Here is a 17,607-nt window from a genome sequence, read left to right on the forward strand (position 1 = left end):
CCCCAGGGCGTTTGAGCGTAGCGTTGGGCTACGCTTGAATTTCTACTTCACTCTCAGAGATCAGTGATTTGAGATTGTCTAGATATGCTCCAAATATGGGATAGCAAGTGCATGTGAAGGAAACATAATCTTAATGATGTAATTTGCATGTTTAGAACCTGCTTACTAAGTAGGCGGCTTGAAGAAAGCCAATACTGAATAGGACCGTTGATTGACCACTTTGCAAAAATAGTTCCAGTCAGATTCCAACGGCTGTGCCACTTCAAAGTGCAAATTCTTTGCCATACAGAACAAGACGTGATGGCTACAATTGTGAAGAAAAGAGAACCTTTCCTTAGTGTTTCCAAACATTTGTAACCTTGCAGCCATTGCCCAGCTAATGCCTGCTTCCACTGCTGACTGTGAGGGCTTTTCTGAACTGAATAGAATAAAGACACCTCTGAGAAACCCTGTCTGAGCAACAAAATCACAGTGCAGCTGCTGTTTATCTCTATTGAAGGTCCCTGTTTAGAAGACTTTGACTTTAACGCTGCATGTCTGGAGTGGGCTTCCAAGAGGAACAGATGCATTACAATATTGTAACAGAGTCAGCATAATTTCATTATATAGTGGACAGCTTGTAAGATTGAACACAATTTTGCTTACTACTCTCTAACGTAGCAGCAACCTTAGGGTATATACTCAGTCACTGTCTGAAGCAATGATTACGAATAAATAGTATGTCATTGTGTTTATGCATTCAATTGTGTCACGTTGTGTATCTAGCAAGCTTGCACTGCTAGTTAGTAGACTAGTTAACAGGTTTGTCAATGCATGGTTGCAAGTCAAAGCAATATCTTGACTTCAACAGCTGTCCCGTGCTAAATTCATACTCTTCCAACTAATGGGTTACTGATAGCTGACAGCCTGTAAACAACAACTAGTATAGACGATTTTCAGCAGCAAGTCTAATATATTGATAATAGATCAGTATTGCAATTGGGACTTTGTCGTGATGTTATTGGATGGGCGTGGTCTTAGGGAAGGGCTAGCACTACACTTTCCTGAAATCCTGGGGAGAACCCTGGTTGAAGGTAAAGTTTGAGTTTTGCTTTGTCACATAGAAGGACAGCTGTGGTGAACAGATGTGTGCCCACAGATTCTCTGGAGAAAATGCTGCACCTGCCACAAAAACAAAGGCAATAACCCCACAAAGAGAAGAACATGTTTGTATTGGGAAATTTTTGCAATGCCTTGATCATGCGGTCAATATAATAAAGAAGGTGTGTGTGTGTGTGTGTGTGTGTGTGTGTGTGTGTGTGTGTGTGTGTGTGTGTGTGTGTGTGTGTGTGTGTGTGAAAGAAATTCTTCAAGAGAATTCTTCAGAGATACACTTCATAATAAATTAGAACGGGTGAATAAAATATACTTTATCAATTCATACAACGATAAATTAATTAACCAATACTAATCTAATCTGCCGTGCGGAGAACAGGCCAGTAAGCCATTTGTGTCGATTTCTACCAAAAAAATTGCACATGACGTGTCTACACACGCTTAACCTAAAGTCTTCCTCATAACACTACCGTACTCTGCCCGTACAAAGGACGGGTCATGTATCTAGTATATATATATATATATATATATATATATATATATATATATATATATATACACACACATACTAGATATATACACGTATGTATGTATAAGTTTGATAGCCGGCTAGACCGGATCACCCACGAGGCTAAAATTTGGGGTACAGGTATAACTCAGCTTGGGTAAGAACATGGACAGGGTGGTGTCATCTTCCAGCTTTTTCAGTCGGGTCGCCTTTTGGGGGTGCATCATAGAACGATATAATGCTGTTCATCGTTCAAAAAGGAAACTGAATGCTCCTGATAGACTCAATTTGAAGGATGTTCCATTACTTGAACTCAATCTCCTAGGGTAGCTTCGTTTTCTCATAACTAAGAGTGCGATGCTCACTTTCAATATCCATTGTTTGTTCACATGCCATTGTTACGTCACAATGCTATAACTATCCAGCAGTCTGATAGTTACAAGAAACTAGTAGCTGGCTTCCGCGAATATTGGTATTCGCTGGTCTCGACTAGAATTGTTCTGGCTTCGACCTCTGTTGCACATTTCAAGTTTCGTAAGTGCCGAGTGTACGCCATTGTACAGGAAGCCAGTCAAAATCAAGCCTAGTGTGCCGTATCTCTAATTAATTAATTACCTAAGTGTTTCCAAAGGTGCAGGTAAGTGTCATTCCTTGTGCACATGCTTCAGCGCATTAGGATCACGGAACAGACGGGTGGACAGTTTACGTTCATGTAGACAGAAAAGTTGTTGTTCTGTGTACCCAGATTACGCCATACTAGTTTTCAAGCTCCTACTAAACTCGGAAATTTGGAAAGTCTATCTTCGTCACGGTTTACCATTCCTACGGCATGGTGACTTCCTAGGCTTGACTAGTCACCATTCCTGTGACAGAGATCGCCATTTGGCGACTTGGCGACCGGTTTTTCGAACCCTGCAGTTGATGGTGTCCGTTTTCCTACCGTCACCCCAGAATTGTGTCCAGAGAGCTTGCCGTTGACAAAGTGTGCTGTTGCACACTTGTCCAGACCAAACATCTGCACGTCATCAGAGAAGGTACGAACAGTGTGCAACAACCCTTTCCAATAGCCGTAACCAGTTCTGTGTAACTCCACGCTGAGGGAATTAAGAGCTATACAGAAGAGAAGAGGAGATAGTAAATCACCTTGGAAAATACCTCACCTGATCCGCATGAGCCTCGCCTTGACGGTACCGTTCCCGTAGGAAAGTACCATCGATGTCTTCCAACTCTTCATCACACGTGACAGGAACCTGCACAAGACTGGACTAATCTTATGCAACTGAACACATCAGAGTGACCAGCTGTGTGGCACGCTGTCATAGGCTTTCTGGTGTCCACCCAAGCCATGCTCAAAGCTCCTGTGCCTGGTTTTACAGTCCTCTGTAAGCAGTTTGTTAATCAACAGCTGATCCTTTGCACCAAAGAAACCCTGCTGACAACCCTTCTGCTCTGATGCCATGAGGTTTCCCTGAACCAAATTCCCTGCAATCCTCTGTCTGACGACTGAGGTGAGGGTCTTGTAGAAGACAGATAGACACGTGATAGGCCAGTAGTTTTTGGCCTGGTCAGTCTTGTCATTCTTAGGTATCAGGGTGGTTGCTCCCTGAGATAACCAGTTGGGCACAGTGTTTGGGTCCTGAAACAGAAGGTTGTAGTTACAAGTCAAGTCATCATGAAGACACGTGATGTGCTGACACAAAAACCATAAACCTGATCTGGTCCAGGAGACTTCCATATGTATCGCTATGCCCCTCCATGATGGGCAAGTGGGGTCTTTACCCCCATCTGGGCACCCACCAACCCATCAGGTAAGCCCAGCAGGGTACATGTTTCTGTGTAGTTCACACGGCAATCAATGACTAGCCAATTCGATATAGACTGCAGGCATTATGGTGACCGTGAACTTGTGAACAGCAAGCCTGGTGGATATCAATAACCACCAGAAAGCGCTGAACGTCATTGTCAATGGACAGTTCGACACACCACAGTCTCATGGACAATGCTAGAGAAACATGAGGAAGAAAGACAGACAAGTTTCATAATTTACTGTCGTCACTGGGGTTTGGACCCCCAAACCATGGAGTGGTAGCCATTGTCGCTAACCACTAAGCCATTATTATGTGTCGTGCTCAACCAGATCAGTCTGGTTTGTAAAGTCTAGTACCAAGCACCGGAAGCAAACCCTGCTTCAGAAGTACTTAGACCATCACGACTGTCTAGAAAGAAGACATGACTTTACGAAAGATCCGAGTAGATCCCAGAAGCACTGTTTTCTGTAAGTGCTGCTGGTTGTGATGACCTGGAATAATGTCCAGCCACTGTGCAATACCTGCGTGCACTGTGCCCAAAGCTCCCAAGACCACCGGAACCACCAGTGTTCAACAATGCCACATCCGGCTTATCTCCACTCGCAAGTCGCTGTACTTCGCCAACTTCTCAGCATGTTTCTTGCCAATGTTACCATCAGCACGACAGCTGATATCAGTAAGAAGACAAGTGTTTGTCTTCTTATTTCTGAGACAGATGTCTGGACGATTGGCTTTGATGCTCCTGGCAATGGGGATGGTGGTATCCCACATCATAGTAATGTCATCTGTCTCCACAAGCCTATCAGGGTGATGCTGGTACCATCTGCTCTCCACTGGAACCCCAAAATGGCGACAAACATCCCAGTAAATGATGGAGGCCACCTGATTGTGTCGATCAGTGTAGTCCATTGGTGCCAAAGCAATACAGCCTGCCACAATGTGGTCGACTGTTTCCAGGCCTACACTGCACATGTGGCAAGCAGGACTGACATCATGATGTAGAATCTTGCGCTCATAGTACCGAGTCCGAAGAGCTTATTCTCAAGCAGCAACAACCAGTCCCTCAGTTGCAGCAGGAAGAGTCGCTGTCTTTAGCCATCCATAGGTCTCTTTCATGTCCACAGGCGGTTGCTCAGTGAGACGGCGATACTGCCCGTGCATAGGCTTCCTACTCCAGGACCGCACACGAAGAGAACTGCAACACGTATGGTAATGTCTCGCATCTGTTTCAGGCATTTGCTCAAAGCGACCTTCAACCAAGATGGATGCATTCCTATGAAAGCTGTGCGACTTGTCGTCTGAAGCAAGACTCCTCCCCAGCTGTGCGGTAAAGCAATAAGCCATGCACTTGATCGAGTGTAATTGTAATTATAATTATAATAATTAAATTATAACAATTATAATAATAATAACAATAATTGTGTCGTCATCACCCTCTAGGTAGGGTAAGTGGGGTCTTTACCCTCAACTGGGTGCCCACCAACCCGGCAGGTAAGTCCCAGAGAGGCACATGTTTCCGTGTAATCCATAATATGACGCTAGTAACTGGCTTATCGATCATTGATTGCAAGCACTATGAGGATTTTGCCAGCTCTGGACAGCACGCCCGGTAGATATCAATGACTACCAGGAAAGCACTGATCCTCATAGCCAACAATCTCCATGTCAGATCACAGAAACTCCCCATTATTATCATACACAATGCCTACAGCTGTATTGCATGATGTCTCGGTTGTTGATAATGACCCACTGTAATGAAGAACTAATTCTGGACAGTAACTAACTGAATAAAATATAAATCATACACAATTACATACAGACTAATCTCAAGCAACCACAAGTACTAGATAAGTCACAATACCTTCGCAAGAAGGTGGATTTCCATCCCACTCTCCATTTGGCTGGCAGGTTAAGTTTGAGTGACCAACAAGAAAGTAGCCATCGTCACAACCAAAGTGCACAGTTGTATTGCAAACACTGTCGTTAGTAGACATACTGCCATGCATGGGACAATGCAGCACAGGGCAATTTATCACTATCACACATATACTTCAACAAAAACCATAAACTTGACAAAAAAAACTTACAGTGACATGGAGTTGGTGCAACGTGAACTGTTGGTACTATAGTTGATGTAAGTAAACCTGAAGGAACAGGAGTGAGTTCCAATAAAGCCGACATTTGATAAACTGTCTGTACAGCAATAGTTGGTGAAAGAACTACAATGACCGATCGTGATACACTCGCAGATGGGGGAGGTGACGGGACAATTACAAATGATACTGAAGGTATTGTCTGTGTTGGAGCAATTTCTGGTGAAGGAACTGCACTGACCAATGGTGATACATCAACAAATGGAGTAGGAGTTCCTTCACTGACCGATGGTGATACATCAACAAATGGAGTAGGAGTTCCTTCACTGACTGATGGTGATGCATCAACAGATGAAGAAGAAGGTGGTGGCAAAATTACAGGTGCAGGTGAAGATACTGTTAGTAAAGGAACAACGCTGACTACTGATGATGATAAATCCACTGGTGGAGGAGGTGGCGGGACAATTACAAATGGTACTAAAGATATTGTCTGTGTTGGAGCAATCTCTTGTGAAGGAACTGCACTGACCGATGGTGATACATCAACAGATGGAGTCGGAGAAGGCACAATTACAGGTGGCAATGAAGATACTGTCTGCGTTGGACCTGGTGTTAGTGAAGATATTGAAATTTCTACACAACACATCACAAACCATCATGTTAATTCATAGGCCAAGATTATAAAAATAAATGTTGTCCTTTAAATGTAAAGGGAGCTGAACACATTTCCAATTCTGTATCAAAGACTAAGTAATAGCATTATAACATAATTATTGATTAACATTCACAGTAATTATAATTATTACATAACACGTAAGTCTAAATTAAGTGAATACCATGCTAGCTAAGTCTAAAAAATAAAACCTAAAAATAGAAAAATTAGAACAGAACCTGCATGATACTAACAAAGACACGCCAAAAAAGCAGAAGCAGAAACATATACTGCACCACCATAGACCATAAACATAGAAACAAAGACAAGATAAGCAGAGACCAGAGACAGACCAACAGATGCAAACAGACACTATGAACTATACAATATGCTGTCTGCATCGGCTAGTTGTATCCCTCTAAAGTCTCTAGTAGACTCAAAGACCCACAACACCTTGAAACAAAGTAGCTATGTTGTCACAACACCTTGACAACAAGATTGTTGTGCTAACAAACGATATAGAACATGTAGCTATACATGTGTGGTGTGTGGTGTGGTGTGTGTGTGTGTGTGTGTGTGTGTGTGTGTGTGTGTGTGTGTGTGTGTGTGTGTGTGTGTGTGTGTGCATGCATGTGTGTGCATGCGTGCGAGCATGTGTGTGTGTGTGTGTGTGTGTGTGCATGCATGTGTGTGCATGCGTGCGAGCATGTGTGTGTGTGTGTGTGTGTGTGTGTGTGTGTGTGTGTGTGTGTGTGTGTGTGTGTGTGTGTGTGTGTGTGTGTGTGTGTGTGTGAAAGATATACTGTCTGTGTCGGAACTGCTGTTGCTGAAGACGTTGAAATTTCTACACAATACATCACAATTAAACTATCATCTGTTAACAGTCCAGGAAACTGCAAAATGAATGTCCCTCCTCTAATTAAAGAAAGCACAACAGTGAACACCATTTCCAATGTCTATCAAAGGTTATGTAATAACATTATAACTTCATTATTAAGTGAAATTAACAGTAATAATTATTGTTGCATAACAAATGAGTCAAAAGTAAAAGCCATGATCATAAAATAAAACGTAAAAAACAGAAGAAATTAACTTTAAAAACAAAACCTGAAACATGCAAAGATACAGACAGGGAAGCTTGGACACCCAGCCCCAGCTAAAAGAATAAAGAGTACACAGCATTTTACCAAAGTAATTAACAGTATATATAGCTGTACCATTACATGCACTGCTTGTACGATTGTATACTCTGAACACAAACCACACAAGAGTACATAAACAAATTTCAGGACACAAAGTTTGTTCATGAAGTAGCCGAACTGTATTTTTAAGCATAGGAATTTAATGGTGGGGCCAAACGGCTATGGACACCCAATACTTTTCCTAGCTCACTGCATTACTCCCACATGGAATATAAGTCTAGCAATTACGTATACGTTGCACAAGATTGTAGTATTTTCTAAACCTCGATACCAGCAAAATGCATCATTCTACCTTAGTTCCAGAACCATTCTGATACCCACGTTCAAAGTTTACAGAAGCATGCGCGAATGGCCAGATACGCGCGCGATCAATGTGACGTCATGACATTGTCTGCTTGACATGTTACCCCTAGTGTACGAGCGTTTCAGTAGCATAGACAAATTCGACGACTTCTGCAAGCTCTCGTACCTGCATCTTCGGAAAGCAAAAACAGTAGTGCGGGTAGACCGATTCCGTGTTCTGCAGTTGTTTATTTTAGTCTAGCCAGAAATGTTGTTTTGCTGTCTTGTTCTTGATTCTCACCACTACAAGTCGAAGCCATATCGAAGAGCTTATATTTCCTTTTAACAATTAAAATTCTCTATATGACTCAGTGCCACTACTGATTTACTGAGAACAGTACATCAAGTAACTCTCAAGGGAAAACCCCACACCCCACGTGGTTTCCTATGGCTAGCTGTGTTAGTCTCTGGAACGCACCTGGTAAACTTTGTTATTGTAGCGCGTGGTATCATTCCACTAGATTTCAGCTGGACATGCAGAAATTTTTGGTCTGAACAAACTTTCTTAGTAGCACTAGGAGACGCATGAGCTTCTGGACGTACATGGTCTAACATTAGTTCTTTTGATAGAAAACACGCAGGCAGCTTACTGGGAAAAAGCTGTTTGTTTTGCCACTTCCTACGCCCACCGTTTGCAAGATCTGGCTAGTAGTTTTTATTTGTCTCAATTCAAGATGGTCAGATTCTTCGTTTCCTTTGAACAGCATAGAAAAGGATCTAAATAGGCAGTTGCCGTCACCTTCAACTAGGATTGGCTGCGAATTTCTTGTTTCATTCGGGAGAAGCTGCTGCGCAATGGCGTCTCATCGATGCTGTTGACTTGGATTTTTTGGTGTAGCATATGAAGGCTAGGAGTGACCACAATCGTTTGAAAAATTATACGCGACTGCAGGTCTTTGTTGGGTTTGTCTGGAGCTGATAGCAGAGACCAATCAGTCCGAAAAAAATGATGAGAATGGCAATGACTCGCAATAGATTGCGAGGTGATACGTTGTTAAACGATATATATATACAAAGGTGCTACGTGGGCGGCAACGTCGCAGGGTGACACGTCGCAGGGTGACACTAAATGGTAAACGTAGAAGAGGCAACATGTAACACAAAACATCTGAGAACGTGGTTCGCATCCAAGAGCCGCTGCCACGAAAGACTAGAAACTACAATTATTTCTAGTCGTCAAACTGGCGACCACACTGTTCGTTTAGTCGCCAGCCATCTAGAAGTGGTCGCCATATGGCGACTCGGCGACCGGATTTTTCGAACCCTGATTGACGCCAAAAGCTTGCAGTTGTTGGTGTCGCATGCTGGTGCAGATGGCGTAGCTAGGCATGCACTGCTTGTGATGGCGTTGCATGGGGTTGCAGTAGGCCGAACACCTGAACTTGTGTCTGAATACTGGTATACCGCTCAAGGATACAAAACTGAGTTTTTACGCTATAGCTAGTACCTGCAGATGGAAAGGGCATCGCCATGGTCGAGCTACTGTACGTGCGCGCCAAACCCAACCACTTGCAACAACAGGGCCATCACACCTTGCATAGAGACATAATATTAGATCTGTACCTGACTTCGTTTTCATGAAATAAAGAAGTAAAGTAAAGAGACTGAGTGAAAACGAGAGCATCGCACCAAGACTTCACCCAATAACGACAACAAAAGCAGTAGCTAGGGATGTATAAGCGAAGTCATTTTATAGGATAATTGCATGAACCCGGCTGTATTTGAGGTGTTTAGTGTAGAGAGTCCTTCAATATGGTCAATAAATCATCCAATTACTGTAATAGGTGATGCATGTCTTAGGGTTAGGGTTAGGGTTAGGGTTATGGGGTTAGGGTTAATTGTTGAAGTGTGTTTGTGCTTAAAGTGCATCTCTTCACATAAACTGACTGTTGTTCTACTACAGACATGGAGGTTTCACTGACATTGTCAGCTTCTGTACTCTGTGAATGACTCTCATTAGAAGTGCACCAGGTTACATTAGAAAAGAAAAGATTCCTCTTGCCAGCTGAAACGGCCTTAGCGAGAGTGAATTTTTTCTACCAACTTTGTTTGCTTTTTGTCAGGCATATAGCAGGAGGGCCAATCAGTAGTTGCTTTGCATGGTGAAGCTGCTGAAGAGTTACATTTTCTCCTGAAACTTTGGTCTTGAAAGTTTTACTCAGACTTAATTAAGCAAAGCTTCTGGCGTTCAGGTTGCTTGAGATGGTGGCTTTGGATTTGCTGAGACTGCAAGTTTTCATCAGCTAATATGGACTTATCTAGGATATTTGAAATTTTAATTTGACCAGAAAGCAGCCATACTGCTAAGGTATTCGTCAGGTAGTGAGTATAAGGGCTTGGTTGAAGCAGGGTTCTCCCCAGGGCGTTTGAGCGTAGCGTTGGGCTACGCTTGAATTTCTACTTCACTCTCAGAGATCAGTGATTTGAGATTGTCTAGATATGCTCCAAATATGGGATAGCAAGTGCATGTGAAGGAAACATAATCTTAATGATGTAATTTGCATGTTTAGAACCTGCTTACTAAGTAGGCGGCTTGAAGAAAGCCAATACTGAATAGGACCGCTGATTGACCACTTTGCAAAAATAGTTCCAGTCAGATTCCAACGGCTGTGCCACTTCAAAGTGCAAATTCTTTGCCATACAGAACAAGACGTGATGGCTACAATTGTGAAGAAAAGAGAACCTTTCCTTAGTGTTTCCAAACGTTTGTAACCTTGCAGCCATTGCCCAGTTAATGCCTGCTTCCACTGCTGACTGTGAGAGGGCTTTTCTGAACTGAATAGAATAAAGACACCTCTGAGAAACCCTGTCTGAGCAACAAAATCACAGTGCAGCTGCTGTTTATCTCTATTGAAGGTCCCTGTTTAGAAGACTTTGACTTTAACGCTGCATGTCTGGAGTGGGCTTCCACCAGGAACAGATACATTACAATATTGTAACAGAGTCAGCATAATTTCATTATATAGTGGACAGCTTGTAAGATTGAACACAATTTTGCTTATTACTCTCTAACGTAGCAGCAACCTTAGGATATATACTCAGTCACTGTCTGAAGCAATGATTACGAATAAATAGTATGTCATTGTGTTTATGCATTCAAATGTGTCACATTGTGTATCTAGCAAGCTTGCACTGCTAGTTAGTAGACTAGTTAACAGGTTTGTCAATGCATGGTTGCAAGTCAAAGCAATATCTTGACTTCAACAGCTGTCCGTGCTAAATTCATACTCTTCCAACTAATGGGTTACTGATAGCTGACAGCCTGTAAACAACAACTAGTATAGACGATTTTCAGCAGCAAGTCTAATATATTGATAATAGATCAATATTGCAATTGGGACTTTGTCGTGACGTTATTGGATGGGCGTGGTCTTAGGGAAGGGCTAGCGCTACACTTTCCTGAAATCCTGGGGAGAACCCTGGTTGAAGGTAAAGTTTGAGTTTTGCTTTGTCACATAGAAGGACAGCTGTGGTGAACAGATGTGTGCCCACAGATTCTCTGGAGAAAATGCTGCAACTGCCACAAAAACAAAGGCAATAACCCCACAAAGAGAAGAACATGTTTGTATTGGGAAATTTTTGCAATGCCTTGATCATGCGGTCAATATAATAAAGGAGGTGTGTGTGTGTGTGTGTGTGTGTGTGTGTGTGTGTGTGTGTGTGTGTGTGTGTGTGTGTGTGTGTGTGTGTGAAAGAAATTCTTCAAGAGAATTCTTCAGAGATACACTTCATAATAAATTAGAACGGGTGAATAAAATATACTTTATCAATTCATACAACGATAAATTAATTAACCAATACTAATCTAATCTGCCGTGCGGAGAACAGGCCAGTAAGCCATTTGTGTCGATTTCTACCAAAAAATTGCACATGACGTGTCTACACACGCTTAACCTAAAGTCTTCCTCATAACACTACCGTACTCTGCCCGTACAAAGGACGGGTCATGTATCTAGTATATATATATATATATATATATATATATATATATATATATATATATATATATATATACATACTAGATATATGTATGTATGTATAAGTTTGATAGCCGGCTAGACCGGATCACCCACGAGGCTAAAATTTGGGGTACAGGTATAACTCAGCATGGGTAAGAACATGGGCAGGGTGGCGTCGTCTTCCAGCTTTTTCAGTCGGGTCGCCTTTTGGGGGTGCATTGTAGAACGATATAATGCTGTTCATCGTTCAAAAAGGAAACTGAATGCTCCTGATAGACTCAATTTGAAGGATGTTCCATTACTTGAACTCAATCTCCTAGGGTAGCTTTATTTTCTCATAACTAAGAGTGCGATGCTCACTTTCAATATCCATTGTTTGTTCACATGCCATTGTTACGTCACAATGCTATAACTATCCAGCAGTCTGATAGTTACAAGAAACTAGTAGCTGGCTTCCGCGAATATTGGTATTCGCTGGTCTCGGCTAGAATTGTTCTGGCTTCGACCTCTGTTGCACATTTCAAGTTTCGTAAGTGCCGAGTGTACGCCATTGTACAGGAAGCCAGTCAAAATCGAGCCTAGTGTGCGGTATCTCTAATTAATTAATTACCTAAGTGTTTCCAAAGGTGCAGGTAAGTGTCATTCCTTGTGCACATGCTTCAGCGCATTAGGATCACGGAACAGACGGGTGGACAGTTTACGTTCATGTAGACAGAAAAGTTGTTGTTTCTGTGTACCCAGATTACACCATACTAGTTTTTAAGCTCCTACTAAACTCGGAAATTTGGAAAGTCTATCTTCGTCACGGTTTACCATTCCTACGGCATGGTGACTTCCTAGGCTTGACTAGTCACCATTCCTGTGACAGAGATCGCCATTTGGCGACTTGGCGACCGTTTTTTCGAACCCTGCAGTTGATGGTGTCCGTTTTCCTACCGTCACCCCAGAATTGTGTCCAGAGAGCTTGCCGTTGACAAAGTGTGCTGTTGCACACTTGTCCAGACCAAACATCTGCACGTCATCAGAGAAGGTACGAACAGTGTGCAACAACCCTTTCCAATAGCCGTAACCAGTTCTGTGTAACTCCACGCTGAGAGAATTAAGAGCTATACAGAAGAGAAGAGGAGATAGTAAATCACCTTGGAAAATACCTCACCTGATCCGCATGAGCCTCGCCTTGACGGTGCCGTTCCCGTAGGAAAGTACCATCGATGTCTTCCAACTCTTCATCACACGTGACAGGAACCTGCACAAGACTGGACTAATCTTATGCAACTGAACACATCAGAGTGACCAGCTGTGTGGCACGCTGTCATAGGCTTTCTGGTGTCCACCCAAGCCATGCTCAAAGCTCCTGTGCCTGGTCTTACAGTCCTCTGTAAGCAGTTTGTTAATCAACAGCTGATCCTTTGCACCAAAGAAACCCTGCTGACAACCCTTCTGCTCTGATGCCATGAGGTTTCCCTGAACCAAATTCCCTGCAATCCTCTGTCTGACGACTGAGGTGAGGGTCTTGTAGAAGACAGATAGACACGTGATAGGCCAGTAGTTTTTGGCCTGGTCAGTCTTGTCATTCTTAGGTATCAGGGTGGTTGCTCCCTGAGATAACCAGTTGGGCACAGAGTCTGGGTCCTGAAACAGAAGGTTGTAGTTACGAGTCAAGTCATCATGAAGACACGTGATGTGCTGACACAAAAACCATAAACCTGATCTGGTCCAGGAGACTTCCATATGTATCGCTATGCCCCTCAATGATGGGCAAGTGGGGTCTTTACCTCCATCTGGGCACCCACCAACCCATCAGGTAAGCCCAGCAGGGTACATGTTTCTGTGTAGTTCACACGGCAATCAATGACTAGCCAATTCGATATACACTGCAGGCATTATGGTGACCGTGAACTTGTGAACAGCAAGCCTAGTGGATATCAATAACCACCAGAAAGCGCTGAACGTCATTGTCAACGGACAGTTCACCACACCACAGTCTCATGGACAATGCTAGAGAAACATGAGGAAGAAAGACAGACAAGTTTCATAATTTACTGTCGTCGCTGGGGTTTGAACCCTCAAACCATGGAGTGGTAGCCATTGTCGCTAACCACTAAGCCATTATTATGTGTCGTGCTCAACCAGATCAGTCTGGTTTGTAAAGTCTAGTACAAGTACAGGAAGCAAACCCTGCTTCAGAAGTACTTAGACCATCACGACTGTCTAGAAAGAAGACATGACTTTATGAAAGATCCGAGTAGATCCCAGAAGCACTGTTTTCTGTAAGTGCTGCTGGTTGTGATGACCTGGAATAATGTCCAGCCACTGTGCAATACCTGCGTGCACTGTGCCCAAAGCTCCCAAGACCACCGGAACCACCAGTGTTCAACAATGCCACATCCGGCTTATCTCCACTCGCAAGTCACTGTACTTCGCCAACTTCTCAGCATGTTTCTTGCCAATGTTACCATCAGCACGACAGCTGATATCAGTAAGAAGACAAGTGTTTGTCTTCTTATTTCTGAGACAGATGTCTGGACGATTGGCTTTGATGCTCCTGGCAATGGGGATGGTGGTATCCCACATCATAGTAATGTCATCTGTCTCCACAAGCCTATCAGGATGATGCCGGTACCATCTGCTCTCCACTGGAACCCCAAAATGGCGACAAACATCCCAGTAAATGATGGAGGCCACCTGATTGTGTCGATCAGTGTAGTCCATTGGTGCCAAAGCAATACAGCCTGCCACAATGTGGTCGACTGTTCCCAGGCCTACACTGCACATGTGGCAAGCAGGACTGACATCATGATGTAGAATCTTGCGCTCATAGTACCGAGTCCGAAGAGCTTCTTCTCAAGCAGCAACAACCAGTCCCTCAGTTGCAGCAGGAAGAGTCGCTGTCTTTAGCCATCCATAGGTCTCTTTCATGTCCACAGGCGGTTGCTCAGTGAGACGGCAATACTGCCCGTGCATAGGCTTCCTGCTCCAGGACCGCACACGAAGAGAACTGCAACACGTATGGTAATGTCTCGCATCTGTTTCAGGCATTTGCTCAAAGCCACCTTCAACCAAGATGGATGCATTCCTGTGAAAGCTCTGCGACTTGTCGTCTGAAGCAAGACTCCTCCCAAGCTGTGCAGTAAAGCAACAAGCCATGCGCTTGATCGAGTGTAATTGTAATTATAATTATAATTATAATTATAATTGTAATTTAGTAATTATAATTATAATTATAATTGTAATTTAGTAATTATAATTATAATAATTAAATTATAACAATTATAATAATAACAATAATTGTGTCGTCATCACCCTCTAGGTAGGGTAAGTGGGGTCTTTACCCTCAACTGGGTGCCCACCAACCCGGCAGGTAAGTCCCAGAGAGGTACATGTTTCCGTGTAATCCATAATATGGCACTAGTAACTGGCTTATCGATCATTGATTGCGTGCACTATGAGGATTTCGCCAGCTCTGGACAGCACGCCCGGTAGATATCAATGACTACCAGGAAAGCACTGATCCTCATTGCCAACGATCCCCATGTCAGATCACAGAAACTCCCCATTATTATCACACACAATGCCTACAGTTGTATTGCATGATGTCTCGGTTGTTGATAATGACCCACTGTAACGAAGAACTAATTCTGGACAGTAACTAACTGAATAAAATATAAATCATACACAATTACATACAGACTAATCTCAAGCAACCACAAGTACTAGATAAGTCACAATACCTTCGCAAGAAGGTGGATTTCCATCCCACTCTCCATTTGGCTGGCAGGTTAAGTTTGAGCGACCAACAAGAAAGTAGCCATCGTCACAACCAAAGTGCACAGTTGTATTGCAAACACTGTCGTTAGTAGACATACTGCCATGCATGGGACAATGCAGCACAGGGCAATTTATCACTATCACACATATACTTCAACAAAAACCTTAAACTTGACAAAAAAACTTACAGTGACATGGAGTTGGTGCAACGTGAACTGTTGGTACTATAGTTGATGTAAGTAAACCTGAAGGAACTGGAGTGAGTTCCAATAAAGCCGACATTTGATACACTGTCTGTAGAGCAATAGTTGGTGAAAGAACTACAATGACCGATCGTGATACAATCACAGATGGGGGAGGAGGTGGCGGGACAATCACAGATGGGGGAGGAGGTGGCGGGACAATTACAGATGATACTGAAGATATTGTCTGTGTTGGAGCTCTTGTTGGTGAAGGGACTGCACTGAATGATGGTAATACATCAACAGATGGAGTCGGAGAAGGCACAATTACAGATGGCAATGAAGATACTGTCTGCATTGGACCTGGTGTTAGTGAAGATATTGAAATTTCTACACAACACATCACAAACCATCATGTTAATTGATAGGCCAAGATTATAAAAATAAATGTTGTCCTTTAAATGTAAAGGGAGCTGAACACATTTCCAATTCTGTATCAAAGATTAAGTAATAGCATTATAACATAATTATTGATTAACATTCACAGTAATTATAATTATTACATAACACGTAAGTCTAAATTAACTAAATACCATGCTAGCTAAGTCTCAAAAATAAAACCTAAAAATAGAAAAATTAGAACAGAACCTGCATGATACTAACAAAGACACGCCAAAAAACAGAAGCAGAAACATATACTGCACCACCATAGACCATAAACATAGAAACAAAGACAAGAGAAGCAGAGACCAGAGACATACCAACAGATGCAAACAGACACTATGAACTATACAATATGCTGTCTGCATCGGCTAGTTGTATCCCTCTAAAGTCTCTAGTAGACTCGAAGACCCACAACACCTTGAAACAAAGTAGCTATGTTGTCACAACACCTTGACAACAAGATTGTTGTGCTAACAAAAGATATAGAACATGTAGCTATACATGTGTGGTGTGTGTGTGTGTGTGTGTGTGTGTGTGTGTGTGTGTGTGTGTGTGTGTGTGTGCATGCATGTGTGTGCATGTGTGCAAGCATGTGTGTGTGTGTGTGTGTGTGTGTGTGTGTGTGTGTGCATGTGTGCGAGCATGTGTGTGTGTGTGTGTGTGTGTGTGTGTGTGTGTGTGTGTGTGTGTGTGTGTGTGTGTGTGTGTGTGTGTGTGTGTGTGTGTGTGTGTGTGTGTGTGTGTTAAAGATATACTGTCTGTGTTGGAACTGCTGTTGCTGAAGACGTTGAAATTTCTACACAATACATCACAATTAAACTATCATCTGTTAACAGTCCAGGAAACTGCAAAATGAATGTCCCTCCTCTAATTAAAGAAAGCACAACAGTGAACACCATTTCCAATGTCTATCAAAGGTTATGTAATGACATTATAACTTCATTATTAAGTGAAATTAACAGTAATAATTATTGTTGCATAACAAATGAGTCAAAAGTAAAGGCCATGATCATAAAATAAAACCTAAAAAAACAGAAGAAATTAACTTTAAAAACAAAACCTGAAACATGCAAAGATATAGACAGGGAAGCTTGGACACCCAGCCCCAGCTAAAAGAATAAAGAGTACACAGCATTTTACCAAATTAATTAACAGTATATATAGCTGTACCATTACATGCACTGCTTGTACGATTGTATACTCTGAACACAAACCACACAAGAGTACATAAACAAATTTCAGGACACAAAGTTTGTTTATGAAGTAGCCGAACTGTATTTTTAAGCATAGGAATTTAATGGTGGGGCCAAACGGCTATGGACACCCAATACTTTTCCTAGCTCACTGCATTACTCCCACATGGAATATAAGTCTAGCAATTACGTATACGTTGCACAAGATTGTAGTATTTTCTAAACCTCGATACCAGCAAAATGCATCATTCTACCTTAGTTCCAGAACCATTCTGATACCCACGTTCAAAGTTTACAGAAGCATGCGCGAATGGCCAGATACGCGCGCGATCAATGTGACGTCATGACATTGTCTGCTTGA

General features: G+C 42.5%; 1 protein-coding gene across 1 annotated transcript; it reads right to left on the bottom strand.

The window, feature by feature from the left end:
* Positions 1-15,175: 15,175 nt before the first annotated feature.
* Positions 15,176-15,981, bottom strand: LOC134187407 (membrane cofactor protein-like). The gene is made up of 2 exons (XM_062655523.1): positions 15,616-15,981; positions 15,176-15,564 (listed from the first exon to the last, which is right to left on the bottom strand). The coding sequence occupies exons 1-2, from the start codon at positions 15,965-15,967 to the stop codon at positions 15,356-15,358; spliced, it is 561 nt and encodes a 186-aa protein (XP_062511507.1). The 5' UTR covers positions 15,968-15,981; the 3' UTR covers positions 15,176-15,355.
* Between the last annotated feature and the right edge of the window lie 1,626 nt (positions 15,982-17,607).

Source organism: Corticium candelabrum, chromosome 11 (genome assembly GCF_963422355.1).
Source record: "Corticium candelabrum chromosome 11, ooCorCand1.1, whole genome shotgun sequence".
Taxonomy (NCBI): domain Eukaryota; kingdom Metazoa; phylum Porifera; class Homoscleromorpha; order Homosclerophorida; family Plakinidae; genus Corticium; species Corticium candelabrum.

Coding starts and splice junctions, on each gene's coding strand:
- LOC134187407 (XM_062655523.1), bottom strand. CDS start 15,967: ATGCAGACAGTATCTTCATTGCCATCTGTAATTGTGCCTTCTCCGACT. Junction 15,565..15,615: donor TGCACCAACTCCATGTCACT/GTAAGTTTTTTT, acceptor TATGTGTGATAG/TGATAAATTGCCCTGTGCTG.